The 20,843-nt window shown below is 46.0% G+C and overlaps 1 protein-coding gene across 2 annotated transcripts in view; it reads right to left on the bottom strand.

Annotated features, from left to right (window-relative positions):
- The window catches only part of BMPER (BMP binding endothelial regulator), a 308,190-nt gene that overhangs the window by 109,049 nt on the left and 178,298 nt on the right, over positions 1–20,843 (bottom strand). For both annotated transcript variants that reach the window (XM_007499951.3, XM_001365000.4), the window contains exons 9-11: positions 16,770–16,910; positions 13,119–13,223; positions 2,304–2,349 (exon numbers count right to left, since the gene is read on the bottom strand). In XM_007499951.3, coding sequence (XP_007500013.2) covers positions 2,304–2,349; positions 13,119–13,223; positions 16,770–16,910 — 292 coding nt within the window. The remainder of the gene's footprint in view (positions 1–2,303; positions 2,350–13,118; positions 13,224–16,769; positions 16,911–20,843) is intronic.

The following is a 20,843-nucleotide window of genomic DNA, read 5'->3' as shown; positions in this document are numbered from 1 at the left end:
CATGGAGTCCTAGGTTCAAGTCTCAACACATTGGCTGTAGGGTCCTGGGCAAGTTGCTTTGATGGCTTAGAGCTCTAAGGCAACATCTTAGAGATTTAAGCCAGTTATCAACATAAAGTACTGAAAGGCATCCTTTGCTGAAATTTTCCTAAACTAATGAAATCACAGATCTGGGGCAAGAAACAGGAGATGGTTTCCAAGGAATATAGCTATACATAAAACTCAGTCCATTGCTGACATATACGGTCCATAAACTGGCACTCATGAGAAGAGCTAGATAGGATCATTCAAAATCTTTAGGAGGGAAAACTCCAGTGTTAAATAAATGTAATAAAAACTACCTCTACCGTAAAATGAATAGTTTTGATTATATTACATTAAAAAGCTTTGTACAAACAAAACTAATCTAACCAAGATTAGAAGGGAAACAACAAATTGGGGGGAAATGTTTATAACAAATGTCTCTGATAAAGGTCTAATTTTTCAAATTTATAAAGAACTAAATCAAATTTATAAGAATACAAGCCATTCCCCAATTGACAAATGGTCAAAGGATATGAATATCATATGAAAAAATGTTCTAAATCACTTCAGATTAGAGAAATGCAAATTAAAACAATGCTGAGGAACCACCTCATACCTATTAGATTGGTCAGTATGGCAGTAAAGGAAAATGGTAAATGTTGGAGAGAATGTGGCAAAATTGAGACACTAATGCATTGTTGGTGGAATTGTGAACTGATCCAACCATTCTGGAGGGCAATTTGGAACTATACCCAAAGGGCTATAAAACTGTGCATACCTTATGATCAGGTAATACCACTACTGGGTCTGTAACTGAAAGAGAAAATTTAAAAGGGGAAATGACCTACTTGTACAAATATATTTATAGCAGCTGTTTGTGTAGTGGCAAAGAATTGGACATTGAGGGGATGTCCATCAACTGGGAAATGGATGAACAAATTGTTGTACATGTTGATGATGGAATATTATTGTGCTATAAAAAATAAGCAAGATGATTTCCAAAAAAGCTAGAAAGATCGGAAGGAACTAATGCAGAATGGAATAGGCAAAACTGGGAGACCATTGTACACAATAACAGCAATATTGTTGGATGATTATTTGTGTAATATTGACTGCTCTCAGCAATGCAATAACCTGGGAGAATCCTGAAAGACTTGGGAAGGGGAATGCTGTCTTTCCCATCAGAGTATTTTTGGGGGGTTTTTGGGTGGGGGAGTTGGATTATGTATGACTTTGCCCTTACAATAATGACCAATAAGGTAGTGAGTTTTGCATCACAATAAAAATTTTTTAATTAAAAAAAAAAAAACCCAAACACCTCTGCTTAGGTGAAATTGGTCTGAGTGCTTCTACCTTCCTGTCTGTGTAACTGAGTAACTTTGTCTGAAAATGACTTTGGCTATAAATGGTCTTCCAAGCTGAGTTCTAAATCTGAATGTCTCCTATTTTTTTCCCATCCTAAAAGGAGGTGAGTGAAATATCTATATTACTGACATCCCTTCTTCATAGGCTACTGACGCATGTCCTGGAGAGATTCCATTCCAACTCTACCTGGAAGGGGTTGACCTATCCCTTTGCCACTGGATATGTTTACCCACAAAGGGGTGCATTTCTGCAAAGCTTGGGTGTTCTGGTGCATCCTGGAGGAGGAAAGGGATATTGGGAAGTCCAGCTCCGAATCCGAGTCATTTTCAGACAAAGGTACTCAGTTACACAGACAGGAAGGCAGAAGCACTCAGACCAATGATCCATTTCCTATCGGTAAAGAGTTTTGCCTTTGGCAAAGGCAGTCCTTCATACTTAGTGAAACAGACAGTGGGAATGCAGGGAAGGAGGGAAGGCTGCAGCTGTCAGCCTTTATAAGGCTAGAAAAAAGATATATCCCTTCTGGATTATTCATGAAGTCGGGCTTCACGTGGTATTATTATCTCAGCTTCCCCGGCTGCAAATGTCGTTAACACTTCTGATGGACACTGATGAGGTGGTCCTGGTAAAACCTCAGCGGGAGAGGTCCCCCCACCATCTCCTGCAGGGACGGCTGCCATTCAGCTGCCTCAACTGTACTTCTTGGGGAAGGGGCACAGCAAACTCACTGTCATTCATTGCAGGGAAGCGGGATGGCTCGGTTTTACCCCCAAAGCAACAGAATGTGCATAAAACAGATGCTATAACCCAACCTGTTGGGACAGGAAACCCTCCCCTTCCTCATACACATCCCCAGACCGAAAGAGTCATTGTAAAAATGTAACTTTTTGGTAAAAAGGAAAGAACTTACTCACTTTCAGTGCAAATAGGGCAGCATCCCTTTCTATTCAGGATTTTACCCTGGTGGGAAAGAAAAGAACACATTCATTTTAATGAACAGATTAGTTTTCTAAGCTCTAAGATGCATTTACCATTGGAGGGTTTATAAAACGTTTTCGATACATTATCTCAATTGCTCTTCACCATAATTATGGGATGGCCATGTTAAAGCTTCATTTTACAGTCAGGGAGACTGCAACTCAAAGATTTGAAGTGACTTGTTAGGATCACAAAGATATGGTCCCCTCACCCCCCCCCCAAAACCCAAATGGTTTCTGAAGCAGGATTTGAACCCAGGTCTTCCAGACTTTTGGTCTACTTTCCTATGCACTTGGCATTTTGACTCTCTGACAAGTGACTATTTTGCCCTAATAATGGCTTCGTGGCTTTTCTGGAGGGAGGATGGGGAGACCTTTCTAAGCAGCACAATCACAAACAGAGTAGGCACAATTTCCTCAAGATGACAGGCTGCTCATCAGATCCCCAGAGGCAGCAAAAGACAAGTAGAGGACAGTGACTCCTGAATGCAGCTCACATTGTCTATTCAGGAAGGAATCAGCAATAGGTTTTCTTATCCTTTGTCTTCAGTTCTGTATTTTCTTTTAGGGACTTTAGTCTGACTACGAGATGGAGAAATAGACACATCAGGAAGGACTTCATTCCACATTTCATTACTTAAGAGGCTCTCTAAGCCCTCATTTCCCCCATTTTAATATTTGAATGTGATTTTTCCACTCCTATTTTAGGTGGATTTTTTTTTGTTTCTGTTTCAGTCATCATACATGACTTGTGTGATACATTTTGACTTGGGATTTAATGTCTTTTCTGATAAATTCAAGCAATCTAACTAGCTATTAAAACCAGATTTGATTTGTTGATTTTTTAAGAAAGATTCGTTCTCTGAGCTTTGGGGTCTGATGGATTCAAATGGCAATACCCTACTTGTCCCCTTGACTTTTGTACTACCAGTAATTACATAACGATGATGACATCTGACATTTATGTAGTGTTTGTGCCAGGCACTCTGCTAAACATTTTATTATTATCTCTTTTCATCTTCACAAAAACCCTGCAAGGTAGATTATTCCCATTTCATAGTTGAGGAAAATGAAGCAAACTGAGATGAAATGATTTACTCAAGGTCACACAGCTGGTCAGTGTCTGAAGCTGGATTTGAACTCAGGTATTCTTTACTCATAAGTGCAGCACTCCATCCACTATAAAATCACCACGCTGCAATGAGGAGGCCAAGCTATCACTCTTTGCAGATGATATGATGGTTTACTTAAGGAATCACAGAAAATTAACCAAAAAGTTACTCGAAATAATCAACAACTTTAGCAAAGTTGCAGGATACAAAATAAACCCACATAAGTCATCAGCATTTCTATATATCTCTAACACATCTCAGCAGCAAGAATTAGAGAGAGAAATACCATTCAAAATCACCCTCGACAATATAAAATACTTAGGAATCTATCTGCCGAGACAAACACAGGAACTATATGAACACAACTACAAAACACTCTCCACACAACTAAAACTAGACTTGAGCAATTGGAAAAACATTAACTGCTCATGGGTGGGACGAGCCAACATAATAAAAATGACAATCCTACCCAAATTAATTTACTTATTTAGTGCCATACCCATTGAACTACCAAAAAACTTCTTTACTGAATTAGAAAAAAACCATAACTAAGTTCATTTGGAAGAACAAAAGATCAAGGATATCCAGGGAAATCATGAAAAAAAATGCAAAGGAAGGTGGACTTGCAGTCCCAGATCTCAAACTATACTATAAAGCAGTGGTTATCTAAACAATATGGTACTGGCTAAGAGACAGAAAGGAGGATCAGTGGCATAGACTTGGAGTAAATGACCTCAGCAAGATAGTCTATGACAAACCCAAAGACCCCAGCTTTTGGGACAAAAATCCATTATTTGATAAAAACTGCTAGAAAATTGGAAGACAGTGTGGGAGAGATTAGGTTTGGATCAACACTTCACACCCTACACCAAGATAAATTCAGAATGGGTGAATGACTTGAACATAAAGAAGGAAACTATAAGTAAATTAGGTGAACACAGAATAGTATACATGTCAGACCATTGGGAGGGGAAAGACTTTAAAACCAAGCAAGACTTAGAAAGAGTCACAAAATGTAAAATAAATAATTTTGACTACATCAAATTAAAAGTTTTTGTACAAACAAAACCAATGTAACTAAAATCAGAAGGGAAGCAACAAATGGGGAAAAAATCTTCATAGAAACCTCTGACAAAGGTTTAATTACTCAAATTTACAAAGAGATAAATCAATTGTACAAAAAAATCAAGCCATTCTCCAATTGATAAATGGGCAAAATGGGCAAGGGACATGAACAGGCAGTTCTCAGATAAAGAAATCAAAACTATTAACAAGCACATGAAGAAGTGCTCTACATCTCTTATAATCAGAGAGATACAAATCAAAACAACTCTGAGGTATCACCTCACACCTAGCAGATTGGCTAACATGACAGCTATGGTAAGTAATGAATGCTGGAGGGGATGTGGCAAAGTAGGGACACTAATTCATTGCTGATGGAGTTGTGAATTAATCCAACCATTCTGGAGGGCAATTTGGAACTATGCCCAAAGGGCGATAAAAGACTGTCTGCCCTTTGATCCAGTCATAGCACTGCTGGGTTTGTACCCCAAAGAGATAATAAGGAAGAAGGCTTGTACAAAAATATTCATAGCTGCACTCTTTGTGGTGGCAAAAAATTGGAAAATGAGGTGATGCCCATCAATTGGGGAATGGCTGAACAAATTGTGGTATATGTTGGTGATGGAATACTATTGTGCAAAAAGGAATAATAAAGTGGAGGAATTCCATGGAGACTGGAACAACCAGGAAGTGATGCAGAGCGAGAGGAGCAAAACCAGGAAATCATTATACAAAGAGACTGATACATTGTGGTACAATCGAGGTAATGGACTTCTCCATTAGTGGTGGTGTAATGTCCCTGAACAATCTGCAGGGATCTAAAAAACACTATCCACAAGCAGAGGATAAACTGTGGGAGTAAAAACACCGATGAAAAGCAACTGCTTGACTACAGGCATGGAGGGGATACGACTGAGGAGAGACTCTAAATGAACACTCTAATGCAAATACTATCAACATGGAAATGGGTTTGAATCAAGAACACATGTGAAACCCAGTGGAATTGCGCATCGGCTGTGGGAGAGGGGGAGGGAGGGGGCGGGGGGGAGGAAAAGATAATGATCATTGTTTCCAATGAATAATGTTTGGAAATGACCAAATAAAAATGAAAAAAAAAAAAGAATCACCACGCTGTCCTGCTTCCATTTTCCAGAGGAAAAAAATATATACTAGAAATTATAAACTGTTAAACCTTGAATACAGCAAACACTAGTTTGAGACTGTTGGTGATGACAATCAAGGCTGAAGAGTAAAAAAAATGAAGGTTTATTTACTGTGTTTTTAAAGACTAAAGAGTCATAGTTCTTCCATCAGAACACCTGTGTCCCAGTCCTGCCTCTGACATTTATTGTCCTTGTGTCTTTGGGTACTTAGTTCCCTGGGCCTCAGTGTCCACATCTGCAAAAAGGATGGGTTGGGCCAGATAGCCTGGAGAGCCCATTGTAACTCAAGATCTCTGATCCTATTTATCTCCCAGTATGGAAACTCCCTCCTTGGAAGGAGGAAACTGAGCGACCTGCTCAGTCGCAGGTAGTATAGGACTGGTCCAGGATCATCCTCCTAGCTTGTGTCAATGGCAGGACTGAAATCCAGGTCACCCTGACTACAGAATGAGCCCTCTCTCCAATACTCTACCTTTCGCCGGCAATCTCTAGAAATTAATTCAGGCCATATTTGAACCCAATCACCAGATGATGATGCGAGTGAGGCAAAGTGATCGCTTCAAGTACCCAGTTTGCGACCAGATTGACTTAAGACAACATGAGAGATACAATACATAAAGGCTCTTCTTGTGTGATTTTTGTCAGAGTAAAGATGGATCAAACCACTCTCCTAGAGACCCATTTCATGGACATAATCCTAAAAATGACCCATCAGAATATTAATGCGTGGAGGCCCTCTATGTATTTATGTTGGTTCACTTTCCAAAAGAGTTTATAGCAAAAACAGACAAACTCTCTGACTCAGGTCTACAGTCATCTGGCCCTTTGCACGAATGAAGTATTGTCGATGCAAACGAGGTTGATTCATTTTTGCTGTCCAGGCGGTGATGTGTTATCCATGTAAATTTATTTCTACACTGTTAAAGCCAATACAGTTTATTGTTTTGTAAAACTGGTAATTTTCCAGGGATTCCTAACAAGTTGAGGACCTTCTATTTCAAAAGCAGGGAGTCTCTAGCCAAACTGAATATTGGAGACTGGGTGGTCTCCCCTGTTAGCTCTGTCTTCTCCTCTCTACATTCCTTCTTTGGGTCATTGTATCTGTTCAGGTCCTCTTGGGTCATTTGTCTTCTCTACATAAATGACCCTCCAATCCTACACTTTTAGCCCTCACCTGTTTCTTGAGCTCCAATTCCATATCACCATCTACATGTTGGCCATCGCCTGGATACCGCGACAGGATCTCAAATTTAATGAGTCCATAAACTTCTTCTCAAAATCTACCCATTCCCTTAACTTGTGTATAACTGCCAAGAGCCTCATCATCCTTCTAGTCACCCACGTTCTCAACTCCAGAGTTATCTTGGACTTTTCACTCTCCCTCACCCAAAGTATCCCATCAGTTGCCAGGTCCTATCAATATTTGCTCCGCAACCTTTACTCTCCCATCTGTCCTACCATTTTGAAAGCTACCATCTTGATTTAAGCCTTTAACATCTCTTGGGAACTGTCACAAGAGCCACCCAGTAAGTCGTTCTCTTCTCTAATCCATCTTCTATTCCACTGCCAAATTGAAATCCCAAAGCACAAGTATGAACATGTCACTCTCCTATTCAAGAAGCTTCAGGGGCTCCCTATTGTTTGGGATTTATCTCCTCTATAAAAGTCTTTACAGGCTACCTTTAACCTATGTACCCAGACTTATTTAAAATAATTAATAATATAAAAAAATAATAAATAATAATTTGATATTAATAAAATAATTAAAAACATTCAATGTCCTAAGCACACTGGATGACGAGCCATCTCCTTATGTTACATGCTATCTCCTCCTACCTCTCTGCGTCTTTGCTCAGTCTATCCCCCATTTCCTAAATTATTTTCTCATCTCACCTCTGCCTCTTAGAATCCTTAGCTTCCTCCAAAGACCAGCTTGTTGCCATTTCTTCCAAAAAGCCTTTTCTAATCTCTTTCATTGGTGTCCTTCCACCCCTGCCCCCCACTCATGAAATTGCTTTGCATTGGCTTTGTATAGATCTTGTATGGATCTGTCCTAATTCCCTGCCCTTAGCAAGGGACTATAAGCTCTCTGAAGGCAGCGCTGTCTTCACTTTTGTTTCCATTCTCAGTTCCTTGCCAGTACCTGGCACATAATAGATGCTTAATGAATGTTCCATTGAACTGAGTCCTGGCTGGAGTTCTCTGTCCATGGTTCCATGGGTCCTCCATAGGTTTGGCCAAGCTTTTTCTATGTCCTTTGGTTCTTCATCCATAAGAAACGAATACTTGTACTAATGCATCTATTCCATAAGGGAAGGATCTGTGTGTATAATGGAGAGGACGTTGCCTTTAGGGTTGTCTAAGGACCTCGTAAGTGAGTGGATTCTGCCAGACTGGAAGCCAAGATCAAGCCGAGGGGTCGGCATGATGCAGCATGGTGCAGCAAATCAATTATTGGACTCGGTGAAGTGACATGGGTTCAAATTCCTCCTGACTGGGCAGGAACCTTGGACAGATCACTTCACCTATCTATAAAATGAGGGGGATGGACTAGAGGACCTCAAAGGGACCCTTTACCCCTAGAGCTGAGGCACATGCTAAGAAGCCCAAAGATGGCAGAAATCAAACAGATCTTTATGAACCCCAGTTTCTTGCTCTGTAAAATAAAGGAATTTGGACCAGGTTTCCTTTCAAGAACTGTGAGATCCGATATAGAAAGAATCACAAAATGTAAAATAAATAATTTTGACTACATCAAACTAAAAAGCTTTTGTAAAATAAAACCAATATAACTAAAATCAGAAGGGAAACAACAAATTGGGAAAAAATCTTCATAGAAACCTCTGACAAAGGTTTAATTACTCATATTTATAATGAGCTAAATCAATTGTACAAAAAATCAAGCCATTCTCCAATTGATAAATGGGCAAGGGACATGAACAGGCAGTTCTCAGATAAAGAAATCAAAACTATTAACAAGCACATGAAGAAGTGCTCTACATCTCTTATAATCAGAGAGATGCAAATCAAAACAACTCTGAGGTATCACCTCACACCTAGCAGATTGGCTAACATGACAGCAAAGGAAAGTAATGAATGCTGGAGGGGATGTGGCAAAGTAGGGACATTAATTCATTGCTGGTAGAGTTGTGAACTGATCCAACCATTCTGGAGGGCAATTTGGAACTATGCCCAAAGGGCACTAAAAAGACTGTCTGCCCTTTGACCCAGCCATAGCACTGCTGGGTCTGTACCCCAAAGAGATAATGGACACAAAGACTTGTACAAGAATATTCATAGCTGCGCTCTTTGTGGTGGCCCAAAACTGGAAAACGAGGGGATGCCCCTCAATTGGGGAATGGCTGAACAAACTGTGGTATCTGTTGGTGATGGAATACTATTGTGCTCAAAGGAATAATAAAGTGGAGAAGTTCCATGGAGACTGGAACAACCTCCAGGAAGTGATGCAGAGCGAGAGGAGCAGAACCAGGAGAACATTGTACACAGAGACTAATACACTGTGGTATAATCGAACGTAATGGACTTCTCCATTAGGGGCGGTGTAATGTCCCTGAACAACTTGCAGGGATCCAGGAGAAAAAAACACCATTCATAAGCAAAGGATAAACTATGGGAGTGGAAACACCGAGAAAAAGCAACTGCCTGAATACAGAGGTTGAGGGGACATGACAGAGGATAGACTCTAAATGAACACTCTAATGCAAATACTATCAACAAAGCAATGGGTTCAAATCAAGAAAACATCTAATGCCCAGTGGACTTACGCGTCGGCTATGGGGGGTAGGGGGGGGGAGGAAAAGAAAATGATCTATGTCTTTAACGAATAATGCTTGGAAATGATCAAATAAAATATATTTAAAAAAAAAAAAGAACTGTGAGATCCGTCGTTCACCATCAGACCTGCATTACTTAAGAGAAGAAGCAACGCTGGCTGGGTTCGCCTACCTGGAGGCCGCTGAGCCTCTGCTCTCCTTTCCAAGACTGCCCGCCTGGGAAAGTCAGGAATAACCCCGGGAGGGCTAGTAGGTGGAAAAGATGGATTTTTTGTCCCTGTAATACCAGAATCCAAGTCCCTCAGCGGCCCAGGAGAGAAGGCACCGGTCTGGGATCAGGAAGACCTACATTAAATCCGGTTCAGAATCGGAGGCGCTGTGTGACCCTGGGTAAGTCACTCAACACCACTGGCCTGGGTTTCCTCATCCATAAAATGAGAAGGAGAAGGAAATGGCCCCCCACTAGTATCTTTGCCCAGAAAACCCCAAATGGGATCATAAAGAGCCAGACACGACTGAAGACAGCCAAACCCAAAAATGACAGGCGCTAACCCAGTGCTTAACTCACAATAAGGGCTAAATACAGGTTTGCTGACTGAATTTAATTCAGCTCTGATTTGTCTCCATATCTATTCACCCAGCAAGGGCCATCCACATTTATACACACACGCACACTCGCATGCACACACACACACACTCATGCACACACTCACATGCACATGCACACATACACACTCACATGCACACATGCACACATACACACACATACTCATGCACACACGCGCACACATACTCATGTGCACGCATGCATGCACACACACACACACACACACACACACACACCTAAGATCAATGAGGAACAGGTAGGAACAGAAAATACATCCACGGAGCCTTCAGGTTGCATGGGGGGGGGAGTTCTTTGTGGGGTGTCTGTCCCTTTCAAATCAAGACAGGCCCAGCAGAAAAGCAACAGAGAGGTAGGGAAAGAGGCCGGTAGTTAAACTCAGGACATGGCGGCCTTGGCTGGTCTCCCCAAACTCGGTCCCGGAGAGAGGAGCGTTCAGGCCTGAGTGTGTGTGCAGGAGCCAAAGAACAGCGACTCCATGGCGGGGTACAGAGACCCACAGGAGGGAGAGCAGGGCTGGGGAAGCCTCTTGGAGGGGCAGCCTCGGGGGCCCCATCCGCCCAAAGGGCCGGCTGAGACGGGAGAAGGCCAGCCGGGCCGGCCTCCCCAAGGGCAGAGAGGAGACCCTTCCCTGCGTGGCACGGTTTCAAGGGGCCTTGGCAGCTGTCCCCGGCCTGCCGGGGCTGGTTCTCGAGCCCCCAGGTTGGCACGGCATCCTGTTTTTGTCTTGTCGAATAAGGAAGCCCATTATTGCTACCATGTGTGGCAGGGGCTCATTAGCAGCCAGGGTTCCCTGAAGACTGGGAGAAATGATGGGAGCCCGTCCCGTCCTTCCTAATGAATATGGATAAGCCGAGCACGTCCAAGTCTCCTCATTGTCTCTCCCTTCTCCCTCTGCTTTTATGGGAGGTTTTCAGTTCTACACTGAGGTTTTTTAGAGCAAGACTAATTAGGGTTTTACTCTCTCCTCCCCACCCCCATCCCCGGCCCGGCCTCCATTCAGTTGTGCAACAGAAACAGCTGTTGTAGTTTGGGCCTCGCTTGGCACTCAAGGAAAACAGCAAGAGTTTTGTTTGCAATAATAACAGATGTGAATAAAATGAAAAGCTGTCTGTAACTGGAGAGGGAAGACGCATTCTGATGCTGTGTGTGTGTGCGTGTGTGTGCGTGTGTGTGTATGTGTGAGTGTGTGCATGTGTGTATGTGTGCGTGCATGTGTGAGTGCGTGTGTATGTGTGAGTGTGTGTGAGTGTGTGTAAGTGTGTGAGTGTGTGCGCAGTGTGTGACTGTGTGTGCAATGTGTAACTGTGTGTGTGAGTGCATGTGTATGTGTGAGTGTGTGTGCATGTATGTGAGTGTGTGTGTGCATGTGTGTGTGACTTTGTGTGCAATGTGTAACTCTGTGTGTATGAGTGCGTGTGTATGTGTGAGTGTGTGTGAGTGTGTGTGTGAGTGTGTGTGGGGTGTGTGTGTGTGTGTGTGTGTGTGTGTGTGTGTGTGTGTTGCATTTGCCAGAAGGTGAGAGGTGGAACCTTTCTCTCTTCAATGGGCCCCCAACCTGAAAAAGTTTCCTATGACATAAGCTGAACTCAGTGGAGCTCAGACTTTCAGAAGATAAAGCTCATTTTGCGGCCCACACGGGTCCCCGAGGAGCAGAGATCTCAAGGAGAGTTCCGTCTTCATCCGGGCTAATGGCACAGGCTGGATAAGTAGGAGGAAGAGGGAGAAGGAAGGGGGTCTATCAGGGAACGTAGGAACAAGGAACCACAAACTGGAGTGAGTGATGGAAAGAGGAAAGATCTGAGTCAAGAAGAGAGAACAAAACAAAGAAGCTAAAGGAAAGAGCAAAGTATGATAGGGATGAAGGACACTATAGAGAGGAGAAATGTACATTCCAGACAAATGATGAAGAAAATCTTAAAAATTCAGAGCTGGGATTATTGTAACTTAAAAAAAATCATCACTTTCCATCTTAGAATCAATACTGTGTATTAGCTCCAAGGCAGAAGAGTGGTAAGGGCTAGGCAATGGGGTTAAGTGACTTGTCCAGGGTCACACAGCTGGGAAGTATCTGAGGCCACATTTGAACCCAGGATCTCCTGTCTTAGGGCTAGCTTCTCAATCCACTGTGTCACTTAGCTGACCCAAGTACATAACTTTCAATACTACAGAGAACCTGAGGTTCAGTCAGTTAGTAAGTATTTATTGTTCACTATCTGCCAAGCACTGTGCTAGGTACAAGGAAGGAAGGAAGGAAGGAAGGAAGGAAGGAAGGAAGGAAGGAAGGAAGGAAGGAAGGAAGGAAGGAAGGAAGGAAGGAAGGAAGGAAGGAAGGAAGGAAGGAAGGAAGGAATGGAAGAAGGAAGGAAGTAAAGGAAGGAAGGAAGGAAGGAAGTAAAGGAAGGAAGGAAGGAAGGAAGGAAGGAAGGAAGGAAGGAAGGAAGGAAGGAAGGAAGGAAGGAAGGAAGGAAGGAAGGAAGGAAGGAAGGAAGGAAGGAAGGAAGGAAGGAAGGAAGGGAGAGAGAGAGAGAGAAAGGAAGAGAGAAAAAGAAAGGAAGAGAGAAAAAGAAAGAAAGAGAGAAAAAGAAACGAAGAAAGAAAGAGAGAGAGAAAGGAAGGCAGGAAGGCAAGAAGGAAGGCAAGAAGGAAGGAAGGAAGGCAGGAAGGAAGGCAGGAAGGAAGGAAGGAAGGAAGGAAGGAAGGAAGGAAGGAAGGAAGGAAGGAAGGAAGGAAGGAAGGAAGGAAGGAAGGAAGGAAAAATCCTCCCCTAAGACACACAACTTATAAATGGGAAAGTCAAGATTCAAACCCAGGTCCCTGGACTTCAAACCCAAATTCTTCCCATGACATCCCACTGTCTTCTCACACCGCCCTGTTTTTTAGAACATGGAACATTTTCTGGTCCCAGGTTCGCAGCTAGACAACCCCATGGCTTGTGCTCACAGAGACTTTGCCAGAGCTAAAAATAAAAGTCAGGACCAGGCGTTTACACTTACATGAGGACAGCTGTTGATGGGGATGCATTGCTTCTTCTGACACTCGATCTTGCCTTTGGCACAAGCACAGATGGTACAGTTGACGGAGGACCACATCTCTCCATCCTGCAGAGGGGACAGCACAGACACTCCCTTAGCAGAAGGGCTCTCTGTATCATTTCTCCTCTCAGGAGAATTCCAGCCCCGTGGGGAGACAAGCCATTGTTTAGTCTCAGTTACTTGAAGTTGGCCACCTCCAGCCACTAAGCCTTGGGACGAGCATTCCTTGTCTCTGTCCCCATGGCACAAAGCAAATTCTTTGGCGTCTAAGCAGACCACATTTGCATTTTGCACCGTTTATTTACTTGCTTTTCCTCGTCCAGGGACGCCATCGCACATGAATTTTCTTACAGGGTTACCAAAATCTAATTTTCCACTCAGTGCCAGGATTGAAGCATTTCGGCCCTGACACGCAAGGATGTTTAATGGAAATGTCAGGGAGCCTCTAGCGCGCTCCTTCCTTGGTGCGCTGCCCCTCTGGCACGGCCGAGGGCACAAAGAACAAAGCCTAATTCGGGTGACTGGCAGTGCCAGCGCAGATGCCCATCAGCTCAAAATGTCCCAGACACCAAAGGCAGGTAACTCTGCGGGCCTCCAGGTAGGGCTGGCATCAGCCTCCCTACATGCGAGCTCCTCATTTGGAAAGCGTTTCCTAGACTTGTTCCTTCCTCTGAGGAAAGGTTGTTTGGGGAGCCGTCTTGGCTCACAGCTTGCCGGGTCCTCCTTGTGCCAATTCCAGTGAGTAACTACCCGAGTGACGGATGCTCTGTCCCACGCACAGGAGGCCCCTGGGCCTTGTTCATGCCTGCATGCATGGGGGGTGTAGCGGTTTGTGGGGGGGGGAGACAGAGATGGGGCGTGAGATAGGGGGGCCAGAAAATAAAACAGAAGCCTGTCAGATCCGGGGAGAGAACACGAATCACCGGATCACAACAGACAGCTGGAATGGACCTTAGGCACTGGTGTGGGGGCATCCTCCAGGCCCTGTTTGCCTCAGTTTCCTCATCTGAAAAATGATTTGGAGAAGGAAATGGCAAATGATTCCAGTATCTCTGCCAAAAAACCCTCAAATTCAATCATGAAGAGTCAGACGCAACTGAAGTGACTCAACAACATCCTGAACGAACATGGGTCCCAACTTGGGGGTTCCTTTTCACCCCATGTCCTTCCTCAGCATCCAAGATTTAGAAGCCGGCAGCCCTTCAGAGGACCTCTACTTTGACACCCCCATTTCACAGAAAAGAAGACTGAGGCATCAGAGGTGAAATGACTTTCTCAGGATCTCACAGCCAGTAAATGTTCGAGGTTGGATTTGAATTCAGGTTTTCCTTCCTCCTAAGTTCAGTTATCAATTCATTAAATCTTGCTTAGAGAATCAGCACCCTGAAGGCCTTCCTCTAAAGCTTAGGACAGGATGTCTCCAGGGACCATCTCCAGGGCCTGGACAAGCCCAGGGCTTTAGGCTGTGGTCTGGGTGGATAGAGAGAATTCCCATACCAGGAGTTCTCTGCATGGAGGAAACCTGAGATCCAAGAGTGGTCCAATGAGAGGATACCCATGAAAGCACTTGGACCTCTGCAAAGGGATTCTTTTAAATGGGCTCGTTATTAGAGAACAGAGCCGGCGATGGAAGTCCATTACACCACCCCCCGGCGTCCATAGCATCAGTGGGGAACCCCCACCCGGCTGAACAAAGCCACCCACATGAAGGAGGAAGAAGCGTCCCAGACAGCTCATTGGCAGGAGCCAACGTGGAAGGGAACGACCCCCTTTACTGCAGGTGGAAGCGTTCTCTATGTCCGTGTTTTCCAGGGTGTTTCTTGGGGAAGGCTGTCGGGAGAGGATTCTGGGTGATTGAGGGGGGTCTCTGGGGCTAGGGGTGATCAGAGGGAGCCCAAGAAAGGGAGCGGCTCCTGCAAGCTGAGGCGGGAAAGGTGGGATCATTCCTTGGGCTCCGGGTCTCTCAGTCATCATGGACGCTCCCCAAATGAACTGAGAACCAGGAACTTGGGAAAGGGGAACATGGTGGGAGGTCCAGCCGAGGAGAGGCTGGGGGCTCTGAGGCAGGAAGGAGCAGCTGGCTGAGACCTCTCCGAGGAACGTAGCAGGCCACCACCTATGGCCAAGGGCAGACGGGCCCTGGTGGGTGATCCCAGCCCCAAGTGCCAGCTTGGAAAAGAGGCCAGGAAGCCCAGTGTAAGCGCGCAGCCAGCCCTAACAAAGGGCCAGTGAAGCCTCCAGGCCAAGAGAACAGAGCTGTGAGAAAGGGATGGGGGAGAGGATCAGATTTCCAGGGGCCAAAGCCACAGAGACTCAGAGGAAGGAAGGAAAAATGGGCTACATTAACTAGGAATCTTAATGCAAAGAAAGCCATTCATTCCCACATTTTCCTTTGAGTTCCATCCCAGTCCTGCTGGCCTGCCAATTTCTCCTTACGCATGACATCCCACCTCCACCCAGGCTGCTCTTTCCCTCATACCTGGTCCGTCCTCCCTCCTCACTTGCACCTCCTGGAATGCCCTGCTTCCTTCAAAGCAGAGCCCCTCGAGGAGACCCCAATCCCCGGCCCATTCGAGTTTTCTCCCTCCTAAAATGCACATCATTTCTATTGATTCCATCAGATCTGACCACCTGCCTTTCTCTAAAGGTCTCAGATTCAGATGGAGAGGAGAAGTGGAGTCTCCAACTCCTTCTGCCACAAGAAAGCAGGGCAGCCCCGAGGAGAGGAGAGGAGAGGAGAGGAGAGGAGAGGAGAGGAGAGAAGAGGAGAGGAGAGGAGAGGAGAGGAGAGGAGAGGAGAGGGAGAGGGAGAGGGAGAGGGAGAGGGAGAGGGAGAGGAGAGGGAGAGGAGAGGGAGAGGAGAGGAGAGGAGAGGAGAGGAGAGGAGAGGAGAGGAGAGGAGAGGAGACGAGACGAGAGGAGAGGAGAGGAGAGAAGAGGAGAGGAGAGGAGAGGAGAGGAGAGGAGAGGGAGAGGGAGAGGGAGAGGAGAGGGAGAGGAGAGGAGAGGAGAGGAGAGGAGAGGGAGAGGAGAGGAGAGGAGAGGAGAGGAGGGGAGAGGAGAGGAGGGGAGGGGAGGGGAGGGGAGGGGAGGGGAGGGGAGGGGAGAGGAGAGGAGAGGAGAGGGAGAGGAGAGGAGAGGAGAGGAGAGGAGAGGAGAGGAGAGGAGAGGAGAGGAGAGGAGAGGAGAGGAGAGGAGAGGAGAGGAGAGGAGAGGAGAGGAGAGGAGAGGAGAGGAGAGGAGAGGAGAGGAGAGGAGAGGAGAGGGAGAGGAGAGGAGAGGAGAGGAGAGGAGAGGAGAGGAGAGGAGAGGAGAGGAGAGGAGAGGAGAGGAGAGGAGAGGAGAGGGAGAGGAGAGGGAGGCAAGGCATGTGGAAGGCTCCCTAAAGGCTGAGCATCTGCAGATGCTGGGGTTATGGAAGCTCCCTCCTTCTGTTTGGAAGAGCCAAAGAGGATGTAGTGGACAAACTTTTCCTTTGAATCTGCCTCTCCATTGTGCCTCATCCTCTAAAGAGCCCACAGAGGCAGAGAATCCCCAGACAGGTTTCAGATGGGACAGTTGGCTGCCATCATCCCAATGGAGCCCAAGAGCCATGCTTGGGACGGACTTTACCCGGAAGATCTTGCTTCCAAATTTGCACACACGGACGTCTTTGGGGGGCACACGCACAAGGCACTCTTCACAACAGGGGTCTCTGTTCTTAGCACAAGCTCCAGGGGGAGAGCATTTCTTCTTGCACACCACAGTGGAGTCCTGGCATGAGAGATAACAACAAAGAGGACAAGTGAATGCTTAGGAAAGGACAATATTAGGAAAAGACATATTATCCTCTTCACTTTCTGCCTCCCACCCTAAGGTCCTACATCAATCCCCCTCCCATTTAATTCTGTCTTCAGAGCTGCTTTTCTAAAGTATTTCTTTTTTAAGGCTTTACTTTCTGTCTTGGAATCAATGCTGTGTCTTAGTTCCAAGGCAGAAGAGTGGTAAAAGCTAGGCAATGGGGGTTAGGTGACTTGCCCAGGGTCACCCAGCTGGAAAGTGTCTGGGAAGAAATTTGAACCCAGGACTTCCCATCTCTAGATCTGGCTCTAACTCTACTGAGCCACCTAGATGCCCCCAAGATGTTTTCACAAACACTAACTCACTGGATATTTACTCATGCACACAATTATGTTTGTGTTTCTAAAACAGTCTTTCATCCTTATATCATTTTAATTTCCAAATATATTCCTCCTCTATTCCCCATCCAGTAAGCCATCCCTTGTACCATAGAAAAGGAATGATGGGAAAAGCCACTTAATGAAATTAACAGAGATGGCAGCTGAATGTGACAGTACATGCAGTGGCCCGCAGTTGTAGTCAACCAGCTGATAAGAAATTATTAAGTGCCCACTATGTGCCAGGCAGTGAAGATGCTGAAAAAGCCAAAAGAAAATGCATGTCCTCAAGGAGCTCCGAGTCTAATGGGGAAGAGGGCAAGGAACATTCTCTCTCTCATCTCCTCTCCATCTCTCTGTCTCTCCTCTCTGTCTGCCTGTCTGTCTCTGACTCTCCTCTCTGTCTCTCTCTCTCTGTTTCTCCTCTCTTTCTGTCTGTCTGTCTGTCTGTGTCTCTCCTCTCTGTCTCCGTCTCACTCTCTTTCTGTGCCTCTCCTCTCTATCTGTCTCTCTCTGGTACTCCTCTCTGTCTGTCTGTCTCTCCTCTCTCTCTTCTCTATCTCTCTCTGTCTCTGTCTGTCTGTCTGTCTGTCTGTCTCCTTTCCATCTCTCTCTGCTTCTGTCTCTCCTGTCTGTCTGTCCATCTCTCTCATATATATGTATTTATGTGTGTATGTGGTAAATTGGAGATAATCAAGAGAGGAAGAGCACTAGCCTTTAGGGGGATTGCCAAAGGCTTCCTATAGGAGGTGGGATTTTAACTGAGATTGGAGTGAAAGCAGGAAATGAGGAAGGAGAGACTTTCTTCCCCAATGGTTAGCTTCATTGAATCACAGCATACCGGGTACCTTAAAAGCCTTATTGCCTATTATTCCTTTGCATACATTCTACAGTTCAGCTAAACTGGCCCTCACATCCAATACTCTATTTCCCATGGCCATGCCTTTGCCCTGGCTGTGCCCCATGTTTAGGAATGCCTTCCATTCTCCATTCTACCTCTTAAAAACCACAATTTCCTTTGAATCTCGGCTCATTTGCCACCTCCTATGTGAGGCCTTCCTTGGTCCCCTGCTCCTAGTGCTTTTCCCACCAAAGTGACCTTGTGTGAATTTCGGGATCATTTCTGGGTGCACACGGGCGTTCTTTCTCCTGGTGGGGTAAGTGCGCCCCCTTTCCACACGGGGCTTTGTTTTGCTCAAACACATCTCTCCCTCCCTCTGATTCGTCATTCCACGGAACTACTTTCTGAGAGGAAGGAGAGGAGGCGGTTGACCTAGCAAGAGCTGGAAAGGATACAAAGACGGAGGCAGGGACTTCTCCTTCTGCCTTTGCAGCCAACCCTTGGCCCAGGCCCTGGTACACAGCAGGCAGTTAATAAGTGCTCTTTGGCTACGCCACCTCTTAGGCCTTCTTCCTGCCTGTCTTGACCCTCCCTTCTGCATGAGCAGCGCCGGCTTCTTTCCCCCGGCACTATGCTGACCTCGAGCTCAGGCGCGGTTGAGGGGTCTGTGGAGGCCACCATGATGGCGGAGGCCTAAGGGCAGGGGAGAGGCAGGACAGGGACCCCCGGGCCCAGCCCATGGGGAGGACAGCGTTCCTGTGTCCTCGGCCGATCCATCCTCTGAAATGAAAGCAGCGGCTGCCAAAGGCCTGCTGGAGAGCGCAGGAGAAATCTGCCCGGCCTTCTGGTAAACCCATTACTCAGGAGAGGCCTTCGAGAGTGATTTAGATGACATTAAGCCCCAGTCCAGTAACAGACTCCTCCACCACCATGTTGTTTCTCACAGACAACCGCAAAGCCACCGCCAAATGGAATCAGGACATTCGCCCTCTTAAAGCGCTTTGTCAGCTTCCCCTGGCTGCTGGGAAAAGACGAGGCTGGGGATCGGAGGGAGCCTCCATCTGGGGCTCCCCAGCCTAGCTGTCCCATCCCCCCCATCTCTGCCCTCCAGGCTTCTGACATTCCACCAACAGGGAGTAAGACAGAGGCTGTTCCAGGCTTCCCTCCCCCTGGACACCCAGAAGAAGTTTCTACCCCTGATCCACCTTTTCTGTAAAAGTGTCCGGAACCCCCGAGCCCTGATCTGCCCCCCCAGATCCACACGCGCCCCTTGTTTTGCAGACGCCCATTAAATACAATCTCTCTTTGCACTTCCCTACCAAAAGCCCAGGGACCTCTGCTCAGAGAGGCGAGCAACTCAATCCTCCCGAAGGCGAACACCAGGGAAAATGGGCCCCAAACTGCTTCCAAACAGGAAGGTCATCACAGGGGATACACAGGCCAGGACAGACTGGGGCCAGGCAGCCCCAGCTCACTGGGAAGGCCGGCATCCAAGGACATGGGAAAGGGACGCGTGCTGTCAATATCCTGTCGATATCCCCATTAAGAAGCCATAATCTGTGAGACTCCTGGCCAAGACGCCAAACAAAGAGGGGTCAGAGCGGAGGCCAAGGCAACCAGAAGGGGCTGTGTGTATGTATATGAAGTATGTGATCATGCAAAGCCAAGGACAGGAGCCGGGAAACAGAAAAGAGAGCTGGGGCCTGAGGCTGCAGGGCCAGAGAGGAAAGCATGGTGGCCTTCTTAGCCCATCCTTCTGATGATCAGGGACGCTAGTGAACAAAGCAGGACCCCTGAGACCAGGGAATAGGATTAGATGGCCTCTAAGGACTTCCTCTCTAGAACCATGAACCAAATGCCATGATTTCTCTCATGGGCCTCAGTTTCCTTATCTGTTAAAGTAGGTGGTTGTATTCAGTGACTTCCAAGGTCTTTTATAACTCAAACTTTTATAACGCCAAATCTATGACCCTAACAATAAAGCTGTAAATCTTGAAATTTCTCAGACTTGTGAATGTTAAAAATTTTCCCCAATGGGGAATTCTCAATTGGAACAATTCCCTCAATGGGAACATTCCCCATTTTGATGTGAGAACTCGCCAGGATCAGAAATGGGAGGACCTCTACTCCACCCGTACTTAAGACTGCTTTAGGGGAGAAAACTCCTTGCTAAACAATGAAAGTACCCATGCTTATAATAAGGCAAGGAGTTCTTTGAGTCATGCCTGTTTTTAGAATTGATACAATGGGATGCTAGGTACCTATAAAGGTCAGGCAGGTTTTCTCTTAATGGGATTAGTTGACTCAGCTGTGTTTTCTCTGGTTCAGACTTACTGAGGGGATTAGTCGACTTAGTTGTATGGGCAGATGGGCAGTCTTTTAGAAAACATCTATGATGATTGGTAGATGGAAGAACTTAGGGAAGGTGACATAGGAAAAAACCCCTACATAAGAAAAGGTATCTCTTGAGCAAGAGATCCTTGGAGGCTTGGAGATCCTTAGATCCTTGGTTCCTTGGATATAGATCCCTTTGGAGGAGGCCCTTTGAAGATCTCTTGAGAAGAAGTCCCTTGGGAGGCTGACTCTGGCTGGAACTCCCTCTGGGGAGACTCTGTTCCCCAGACATCCTTGCTTAAGACAAATCTTGTGGTGAGTGATAAAAGACTGACTGACTGATCTCTCTCTCTT

Source organism: Monodelphis domestica, chromosome 7 (genome assembly GCF_027887165.1).
Source record: "Monodelphis domestica isolate mMonDom1 chromosome 7, mMonDom1.pri, whole genome shotgun sequence".
NCBI classification, from domain to species: Eukaryota; Metazoa; Chordata; class Mammalia; order Didelphimorphia; family Didelphidae; genus Monodelphis; species Monodelphis domestica.
This window is presented reverse-complemented; position numbering and strand designations above follow the sequence as displayed.